This window comes from Typopeltis vanoorti, chromosome 7, assembly GCF_054136105.1.
Source record: "Typopeltis vanoorti isolate ZY-2024b chromosome 7, IOZ_Tvanoo_1.0, whole genome shotgun sequence".
Lineage (NCBI taxonomy): Eukaryota > Metazoa > Arthropoda > Arachnida > Uropygi > Thelyphonidae > Typopeltis > Typopeltis vanoorti.
Genome location: NC_143555.1, coordinates 56,333,182 through 56,344,678, shown reverse-complemented (window position 1 = coordinate 56,344,678; position 11,497 = coordinate 56,333,182). Strand labels below are relative to the sequence as shown.

The window sequence follows — 11,497 nt, the reverse complement described above, 5'->3', positions numbered from 1 at the left end:
ATGATTATCTTTATTCTCCCAATTCCAGTCCTTTTCACTTTTTAAGATCCAAAATATTATAGCAGTGGAGACATTAAGAAAAACATACTTAAATTGCAAAACAGAAGAAGTCATTACCAGCTGCTGCAACTGATATGAATTTAACTTTCAGCCTAAAACTTATTGTATAAGTGTTATGCATAGCATAAAACACAAATGCAATACCTTATTATATCCACCCAACCTTTCAGTTTTAAAAAATAATTTACTCTATATAATTTCACATGTTCTAATGATAAAGCTTATAGAATATAAAAATCAAAGACAAAACAGTAGCTTAATAAACTCTACAGATAATTTGTGATATGGACTTTTATTTGAGAGGTCAATCTTTTTAAAGATAGTATACAAGTGATGTCATAAATCAATCTGAAAAAAAATACACATACAAAAGAAAAATGTACCATTAAGCAATGAGATTTTCATGTTTTCTTACAAAAAAAAAAAAAATGTTAAGACTACAAATTACTTAAAGCTCAGTGGAATGCAAAAAAAATTATACAAATTTACATCACTAAACAAGTGATTAACTACAGTTCAAAGCAACAAAGTAAATATATTTTTGGTGTGCATAAACTATATCATTTCTTGATTATTAGACAACAAATGAAACTCATGTATGTTAACTCATGGTTAAACTAATGGTTTTTCACATGGAACTATTATATATGAGAAGTAAGCATTCTTTATAATATTTTACTCTAATAAAATTATGATGTGTGTGTATTCTAATTAAACCTAAGTGTAAAATTCATATTTATTAATGTACTTGATTTAGGTGTGAACCTAAGTCCCAGATCACATTTCCACCCATCTCTCTCTCTCTCACACACACACACCATATGTATACCATTTTGGAAAAGAATGTTCCAACAAAACTGCAGATCCCAATTCTTGTGTGATTGCTACCAAGCAAACCCTATTCATGAAAAGATAATCTAACCCAACAAAATTCCTAATACGTTTGCATTTAATTATACTATGCATATATGATGTTTGCCTGTTAAATTTGATAATTTTTTTTTAACTTTAAAACTTATATCAATACTACTACTTCACTGGAAAAAAAAAGAAAAAAAAGAAGCCAAATTCCCTTAGAAAATTTTGGAATTTAACATGCCAGGAGGTTTTTCACATGGCACACAGATATCACAGTTCAGGTACAGCAAAATATGAGTAAAAGCAAAAAAAGAGTAAAGCTGTGACCACTCTCAGCAGAGCAACTTTATGAGGTCATTGTTATAAATCCTAATATATAAAAATAAAACTTAATATCATCTTGTGAAGATAACATTAAACACTTCAACAAATGAAATAAATGATTAGCACTTAATAGTAATAAATACTGAATTATTAATTGCTAATACATAGAAAATAAGTTTATTTTTTAGCATTTTTACATTACAAAAATATGTTACAAGGTAAACTACAATGGTATTTAAATAATTGTTAGCTGTGTGATTTGATTCTGAATTAAAAAAAAAAAAATAAACTTATTTCTGACTTTCTCTCACATCTGTGCTGGCAACTTTATCCTCATTACTCTGAACTAAAATATTTCAAGTAGTAATGGCAATTATAATTTCAATTTAGATTTTCATTCCCTACTTACTTTTAAGCATATTACATTATTATATAAAAGGAGCAGTATTAAACAAATGCAATTTTCTCTTTAGAAGGTCAACTATTACACTTTTCAAAGATCTTATAATATTGGCATAAGAACATTTAATTACATTTTATATCAGTTATGTGATACCAAATCAACCATAAATTAAAGAACTATTTAATTTAAAATAAATTGGATGTAAAATGATGTGTACACAATGAAAACATCCTGCAACTTAAATTACTCTATACCAAATAAACATTGCATAAAATATATAAAAACTGAATTTGCAACTAGGAAAACAAGCATATTTTGTTTTCAGATCCATGCATTTCAATAAATAATATTTTACCACTGGAAATGATATTCAAAACAGTATTTTTGCAAATAAGAAAGAAAAAAATATGATTCTTATTTTTCAAGACAACTTTTAGAGTATAAAAAAACTTCATAAAAATTAGAGAAGCTAATTAATATATATATATATATATATATATATATATATATATATATATATACACACACACACACACAGATAGCAAAATAATTTATATAAGTAAGCAAAAGTGTCCTATGAAAATTTAAATCACTTCTATAACTAAATAAACTGTTTCATGATACAATAAAATTTTCTGTTACAGATTTACATAGAAAATAGAAGGTATCCAATTGCTAATGCTCACATCTATAGGGAAACCAATTTTAACTGCTTTATTACTCCCTTCCTCATCCAACAATATGCCTTGCATGGAATGTATATAAATTATCATAAGAAATCTACATCTTTAATACTATTTATAACCCCCAACACTAAGTTTTAATCAATTTGCATTTCATATAATAACAAATAACACTAATGTATGTGAATTATTGATAATTCTTTTTCTGTTATAAAAAGACAAAAATTATACATTTTTTTAATCTTCAGGAGCTCACTATTTGCTCAAGTTATACAGGTTACTGATCAAGATTTTGAACCAACCAAAATGCTTATCTTTCAAGAAGCACCCATTAATTTGTAAATTAGGTATAATAATAAGCAATCACATTGGATAATTTGAAGAGCTGAAGTAAATTTCATCACTAATTATGTATTTCGAGATGTGCATTACTTTGCTTTGAAATACTGTTCTATACAGCACATATTTGTACAAAAGCTTTCATACTAGATGCATAAAATTAAACATTTCAAATGATGACTGAAACCAACTAAATCCATTCAAAAATTTAAACTGACTTTAGCAATGCAAGTGCATTAGATATCCTTTCACATTAATCAAGAGTCATAAAAGAAATATCTATATACTGTTAATGTTACTTTTTTTGTGTTAATATACACCATCGAATACTAGTAATCAGACTATATCTAAAAACTCTGAACTGTATGTGCTAAAAACAAAAGCTAAACAAATCCATCTAATTAGCTGATGTCATGCTGGAATTCGTACATCTATTAAATATAAAAATATTAGAAAAATGCAGCATATAAGCCACAGTGATGCATATGTCAACATGAAGCTTCTTAGCATTCTTCACAAAAAATATACAATTATAATGATTATCTTAAAAATATTACAATTCTTAACAGAAGTCTTTAAAGACAAAATTTCTGGAAGACATGCATAAAGTTCTTGAGTTTCTGTAGGGGGGAGGGAATCCATTTTTATTTATGCACATCAATTTCTGACTGATCAGATTCTGTTTAATATACAGATGTGGGGCATGAAGTAAGTCAGTGTCGTATTGACACTAACATATTTCATTCGGCCAGGAAAGAATTAAGGCAAAAAAACCTATATCTCAATTAACCTTACACATCAGTTTAGTTATAAATTTAAATGTCTGTTTCTAGTGGCTGTTATTCAAATCAATATTTTCAGGGATGGATGTTGTGTAAGTTGGTGTTTCGAGTTCTTCATGTTTCTTCATTTTAGTACCTTGCTGAAGTTTATAATGATTTATAATATCTTGATCTGCAGGACAGGACTGGGTAAAGGCATCAAGCTGGTACATGTGATACATGTACTGCCAAAGGTGCATTAATTCTTCAAGTATCTCAAAATCAGCAAAATACTTTCCTAGAAAAATGGAAAATTATTTCAAAATGCAATTTCTAAAGCCATGAAAATTTGTAGTATACATATACTAACAAGCACTTAAAGAAACAATATAGTCAGTTATATAGTATTCGTCTTCCACTAAACCACTTATGTACTCCTGATCACTGGCTTAATTCTAATTTTCGCATTACTACCAGAGATAGTATCCAATGTTAGAAGAGAAGAGTCAGAAAACAATAAGGATGTTTATTATCACTGAAGCCTTTAGTATACTTCTCATAACAACTTAGAACTTTAGTTTAGAAAATAACTCCCCAGTCCCACAGATAATTCCATATTTGTGATTGCCTAAATAAAAACTTAGGTTTTTATCCAGGTAAATCACCTCCCAAAAAATCTGGACTAAAATATTTCTGAATTAACATTTTCTATTACAAACTGGCAAAAAAATTCATTTGAGTTAAATTTACTTTATATGCCTTAAGCCAACTTGTAATAATCCAATTTTGTTTTCCAACTTCTATTACCACTGGCATCATCATCATCATATTCCTGCCATGTACCCTCAAGGGGTGTACAGGATATGATAGTACTACATGAAAAATTTACATTATTACTAACTTCCTGTCTACAATTTTCCTCCAAATCAGTCTGTTACTTGTCAAGACTCCAACATTATCAGATCTTACATTTCTATTGTCTAAGGCACTTTGTACCGTATCAATCCACATATATCTTGGTCTTCCTATGGGTTGTTTTCCTGGCAGAGAACACTTACTTTGCCAATCTTTCCCCACCCATTCTGTTTAATTGACCATACCACCTGAGATTAGCTCTACTAACACATTCTTGGATGCTGACAATGTCATGTTCTTTCCTCATATCCTTGTTTTTAATATGATATTGCCATCTGTTCATGCCTCTAATCTTTCTCAGGACTCCCCTATTTGCAGTCTTTAGTCTTTGGTTTTAAGTGTTTTACTTCTGACCCAGCTCTCAGATCCATAAGTTAACACTAGTTTGAACACTGTCTTGTATACAACTAATTTAGTGTTTCGACAAACTTCTCTCTTATTCCATATGAATTTATTCAACTGACTTCCTACCAAGGAAAAGAAGGAGTAGCCATAGTATTCAACACAAAATATGAGGCTAATCTTCTTGAATGGCAGTCAGTCTCAAGTAGAGTAATGCAGGCAAATATGAGAATGGGGAACTGGACAATGAGACTTATTTGTGCCTATGGTCCCAAAGAAGGTTCTACTAAGGTAGAAATGGAGGAATTTTTTGAGGCTTTAGAAAAAGTAACTGACACAATGAAAAAGGTAAAGTTGGTCCTTGTTGGGAATCTAAACAGCAGAGTAGGAAATGATTGTGAGACATACAAAAATATTTTGGGAAAATTTGGAGAAAATAGCAAAGCTAATAATAATGGCAAATATCTGTTGGATTTCTGCTCAGGATAAACTGGTTATTACTAACACCATGTTCCGACATAAAAATGTGCATAAATTCACATGGAGAGAAGAGGAAAGGAATAAGAAAAGTCTCATTGACTATGTTATTGTTGATAGTGATGTTTTCTCCCTGGTGCAGGACACCAGAGTGTACAGAGGATTTGAAATTGGAAGTGATCACTATTTAGTCCTGAGCAGAATAAAATTGAATTTCATATTGAAAAGAATAACATGTAAGAAAGTTTTAAAGCGAATAAAAGTTGAGCAGCTTTCAGATATGAACTGTAGACTAAAATACACAAAGATTATTGAAGAAAAAATGAAAGAGTTTGAGAACAGGAATCAAACCTTGGAGATTCAGTGGCAAATCCTGAAGAAAACATTGATTGATTCTGCCAGAGAGGCATGTGGTGAGGTTGTCTGCAAGGATAAAAAAATCAGAACTCTGTGGTGGACACAGGAAGTTAAAGAGGCAGTGAAGGAAAAGAAGAAAGCATATCAAAAGTTCCTGTCAAATAAGTCAGCGTGTGCTCTTATAGAATACAGAGACAAATGCAAGAATGCTAAACATTGTGTAAAACTAGCTAAACAAAAGTCATGGGAAAACTTTGGCAAGAATATAGAAAATAAATATCAAGAAGGTGGCAAAAATATTCTGGAGGTTATTAAAGAAGCTTAGGAATGGAGGAAAGAGTGCTGTAAAAGGAGTTAGAGATGATAAAGGTGACATGAAAATGTGAGAAAAAGATATCCTTGAAGTATGGAGTAATTACTTTGAAAAACTGCTAAATGAAACAAGCAGTGATGACAGCACAGTGGTAAAAAACACTGACCAGGCATGCAGCCAGGAATACATATCCATACTTGAAGTAGAAAAAGCCATTAAATGCTTGAAATGTGGAAAGGCAGCAGGAGATGATATTTGACCAGAAATGCTGAAGTATGGTGGTATAAGAGTCTTGCAGTGACTGCACTGCATAGTTCAGAAAGCCTGGACAGAGGGACGAATTCCCGATGATTGGAGTAGAGCTCTCATAGTACCCATATATAAAAAGGGAAATAAAACTGAATGTGAGAATTATAGGAGGTATTTCCCTACTGAGTGTTCCTGGCAAGATCTAAGTAAGTATACTTGAGAAATGGTGAAGAACAAGCTGGATTCAGGCCAAATAGAGGATGTCAGGATGAGATCTTCACTTTACGACAAATAGTCGAGAAAGCATGGGAATATAACAGAGATCTGTATTTAAGTTTTGTCGATTTGGAAAAGGCATATGACAAGGTGCCAAGAGAGAAGCTATTCAATACGATAGTTATATGGTGTCAATGGGGCATTATATCAAGCAATACTTAGTCTTTATTTGAGTTGTAAGTCAACACTTAGAATTGAAGGAAGTACAGGAAGATGGTTTAATGTTAAATCTGGTGTGAGACAAGGATGTACATTATTCCCTCTGTTATTTGTTATCTATATAGATCACATTATGAAGGAAAGTGGTATTAAATATGATATCAAAATTGGAGATGTTAATGTCAGCTCTTTGCTTTATGTGGATGATGTTATACTTCTAAATAAATCCGCTACAAGTCTGCACGATTCTCTGACTAAATTAAATAGCCGTTGTAATAGATATGGTATGAAGGTCAGCAATAAAAAGACAAAGACAATGAAAATAGGCAGAATCATTGAAAATGTCAACTGTGCTGTGAATGGAGAACCTGTGGAACAAGTGAAACATTTCAGCTACTTAGGCACGATTTTTACTGAAGATGGTAAATTAAATGTAGAAATAGACAACAGAATCAGCAAAGCTGGTATGGTGGGAAGTCAATTGAATAAATTCATATGGAATAAGAGAGAAATTAGTCGGAACACTAAATTAGCTGTATACAAGACAGTGTTCAAACCAGTTTTAACTTATGGATCTGAGAGCTGGGTCAGAAGTAAAACATTTGACCAAAGACTGGAGACCGCAGATATGAGAGTCCTGAGAAAGATTATAGGCGTGAACACATGGCATCAATGGCAATATCATATTATAAACGAGGATATTAGGAAAGAACTTGACATTGTCAACATCCAGGAATGCGTTAGCAGAGCTAATCTCAGGTGGTATGGTCACTTAAACAGAATGGGCGAAGAAAGATTAGCAAAACAAGTGTTCTGTGCCAGGTTGGCAGCAAAACAACCCAGAGGAAGACCAAGATATAGGTAGATTGATACGGTACAAAGTGCCTTAGACGATAGAAATATAAGATCTGATAATGTTGGAGTCTTGACAAGTAACAGACTGGTTTGGAGGAAAATTGTCGATAGGAAGTTAGTAATGATGTAATTTTTTTAATGTAGTAATATCATATCCTGTACACCCCTTGAGGGTAAATGGCAGGAATTTGATGATGATGACTTCCTACCATACCAGCTTTGTTGATTCTGTTGTCTATTTCCAAATTTAATTTACCATATTTACTAAAAATTGTGCTAAGTAGCTGAAATGTTTTACTTGTTCCACAGGTTCTCCGTTCACAACACAGTTGACATGTTCAACGATTCTCCTATTTTCATTGTCTTTCTTTTTATTGCTGACCTTCATACCATATCTATTATAACACTTATTCAATTTAGTCAGGGAATCTGCAGACTTGTGGCAGATTTATTTAGAAGTATAACATCGTCTGCATAAAGCAAAGAGCTGACATTAAGATCTCCAATTATGATATCATGTTTAATATCACTTTCCTTCATTGTTGATTTTATGTGCTATCCTCCCTCCCATAAAGTATACAGAAAGGCGTGTTTGAATAATAATAATAAAATTAAAATAATTGATGACACTTATGTTAGTAAAAAATTCTTTAACATTTGCAGAATTTTTGTCTAGGTTTCCTTGCCATTATCTTAATACTTAACTGCTGAAAGTTTATTTTTCACCTGGTTAGACTATAATAAAGTTTAATCCTTTATCCAAGTGTGAGCAAACAAAGTTTGCACCTGAATACTAAGTATCTTCAGGACTAGAGTAAGGTAGAGCAAGCTTACATCACTCCTATCTCAGTATCTCCCATAATGCAAAACACATCTCCTTGTGGATATGTATAATGTTATGCATTAAGGGTATAGCCACTACCCAGACTAGTTTCGACCTTTATTGAGTTCTCTTCAATGGGAGCCAGGCCCAGGTGTGGAGATACCAGGCAGAAGCAATAGCAAGATCATCTCTACCTATAGGAGTTGCCAAAAAGTGTGTCACCTTTTTTATTAAATTACTCTGGATTTAGAGAAAGATGTTGAAAGTTTATTTTTCACTGTTAGACTATAATAAATTTAGTTTAATCCTTTATCCAAGTGTGAGCAAACAAAGTTTGCACCTGAAAGTATCTTCAGGACTGGGGTATGGTAGTATAACACCAGGCAACTCGTTGCAAAGGTGGAGTAAGCTTACATCATAAGCTCCCACTGAAGAGACCTCAATAAAGTTCGAAACTAGTCCGGATAGTGGCCCTTCCCTTAATGCATAACATTATACATATCCATAAGGAGATGTGTTTTGCATTATGGGAGATACTGAGATAGGAATGTTGTAAGCTTGCTCCACCTTTGCAACGAGTTGCCTGCTGTTGTACTACCTTACCCAAGTCCTGAAGATCCTTTCAGGTGTAAACTTTGTTTGCTCACACTTGGATATAGGATTAAACTAAATGCAGGAGGATAACTCCATCTACAACTATCAGAAGAATTCAAAGATATAATTTAAATAATTACAATTTTATGAAACACATGAATGGGGAAAGTTATTTAGAATGACTTCCCAAAATTGAGAAAGTTTAAGGTAGGGTTCCCATAATGCTTTACTAAAATCTGGGACATTAAGAAATTTTTACTTAAAAAACCCGGGACATTTTGTAAAAAAAACGGGACGTTAAAAATTAAGAAAACCAAAAATAAAACTATTATATACGCTGCACTTTAAATTAAATGCTACTATAAACATTAACATTAAATCCATTTTAAAAAAACGATTATTATTCACAAACATATTTAATTAGAAAAATAATAAGTTTAGTTTAATCCTTTATCCAAGTGTGAGCAAACAAAGTTTGCGCCTGAAAGTATCTTCAGGACTGGGGTAAGGTAGTGCAACACCAGGCAACTCGTTGCAAAGGTAGAGAAACCTCTCATTACTCCTATCTCAGTATCTCCCATAATGCAAAGCACATCTCCTTGCGGATATGTGCAATGCTATGCATTAAGGCAAGGACCACTACCCATACCGGTTTCGACCTTTATTGAGGTCTCGTCAGTGGGAGCCAGGCCCAGTAGTGGAGATACAAAGGCAGAAGCAGTGAGAGGTCATCCTAACCTATAGGAGTTGCCAGAGGGTGTGCAACCTTATTATTAAATTACTCCGGATTCAGAGAAAGATGCTGAGAGTTTATTTTTCACTTGGTTAGACTATAATAAGTTTAGTTTAATCCTTTATCCAAGTGTGAGCAAACAAAGTTTGCGTCTGAAAGTATCCGCAAGGAGATGTGCTTTGCATTATGGAAGATACTGAGAGAGGAGTAATGAGAGCTTTCTCCACCTTTGCAACGAGTTGCCTGGTGTTGCACTACCTTACCCCAGTCCTGAAGATACTTTCAGGTGCAAACTTTGTTTGCTCACACTTGGATAAAGGATTAAACTAAACTTATTATAGTCTAACCAAGTGAAAAATAAACTCTCCTAATTAGAAAAATATTTATTAGATTTATGGACATTTTAAAGAATTTTTTTTTTCTTTTGATATTTGATCATAGAACTCAACACAAGGGAAATTCTTAAAATATGTCTTTACAATGATTAAAGCTTTTACTGTCTCAAATTTAAGTCTGTTTTTTATCTGTCCAGAGCGCATTTATTAATGAAAAAACAGGTTCAACAGCTGCATTAGTTCCAGGCAGTGGTAAACAAAAAGTAACTAGGCATTTAATACTCCCAGAATTTATACCCTGCTTTGTAAAATGATCAATCATTTCACACCATTTATCACTGACACTTTGATCCTTCTGTTCACTCCACACTTTAAATTTGCTTTCACAATATTTTTTCACACATACAAACTCATGAAATAAATCCTCTTCATTCACAGTAAAACTTGGTGACACTGTCTGTATGAATATGTAGCTTTCTTGAATGTTATTCCAAGTCACAGGATCCTTTCTCTTCAAATGTGTCCAATCCATAGACTGAAGAGGAGTGAGAAATGGTGTGCACCACTCTTGAATATATTCAATACAGGTGCAGTAGAAATCTACTGCATAGCTTTCAAACTTTTCCACTGTTATGTGTCCTCCTCTTTCTAATTCTTGCAACTGTTTTTTCACAGTAGTTGTAAGAAACTTTCTGCCTTACTACAATTTAACCTTTCAACCAGTTTGTTTCATCCTTCACTTCAATTACTGTTATATCTTGCTTTTCAATACATTTAATGGTATCATAAATGGTTTTTAACTGGCTGACAAGGAAATGCAGGAGTGTAATTGAAAGTGGATTTTCAAAGAAATTTTTGAGACTGATAGGACATTTGTCAATAGAAAGAAAATATGACCTCAATGAAGGGAACATGTCAATAACCCTCTGGATTACAGGAAAAAGAGCGAGAGTCATCTTGTCTTGCTGCTACCCAAAACAGTTTTATACTCCGTGTTTGTGAATTCACAAAACGATTTAAGTTCCTCAACTCGTATATGTGGAAATGTTGGTAAATCTTGTTAATTATTAACTGAAGATTGATAGGTAAGCAATCTGCATAGAATTATGTATCACATGTGCAGGGCAACCAATGCTAATTAAATTGTTCACAGTGTTTTCTTGCATTTTGAAGTACGGATTATTCTTTCCACCAAAGTTTGTATTTGTATTATCAACTAATATAGCAATAACCTTTTTCAGGAGACCTAACTTCCGTAACACTTCCAACACAAGAAAATAAAAGTTCCGAAGTTTCAGTCTAAATTAACTAACTCCAACAATTCACCTTCACACCTTTTTCTGGATGATAGTATCTAATGACCAGAGGCACTAATTTCATGTCAAAGTGGGTTGATGAATCGACTAGCACTGATATAAAACAAATTTCTTTTAGCTCTTCCTCAATCTGCTTTGTTGCTAATGGTGCAATAACAATGGTTATTATTGTCTTGCACTTTGTTTGCAAACGCCTGAATTTATCGTTGAAAATTTTTTTCACGATGGTTGATGTGCAGTCCATGGAGTCAAAGCTGTGGTTATGCACTGCTGTGTGATATGCGAAGGTTTCTTCCTGTACTGCCAGTGATAACTCTTTTTCCCT

The 11,497-nt window shown here is 32.7% G+C and overlaps 1 protein-coding gene across 1 annotated transcript in view; it reads right to left on the bottom strand.

The window, feature by feature from the left end:
* Positions 1-336: 336 nt before the first annotated feature.
* Positions 337-11,497, bottom strand: part of Clic (chloride intracellular channel protein 5) — a 76,415-nt gene continuing 65,254 nt past the window's right edge. The window contains exon 5 of the mRNA XM_090395276.1: positions 337-3,726. Within this exon, the coding sequence (XP_090251402.1) occupies positions 3,497-3,726 (230 nt within the window). The 3' untranslated portion in view covers positions 337-3,496. The remainder of the gene's footprint in view (positions 3,727-11,497) is intronic.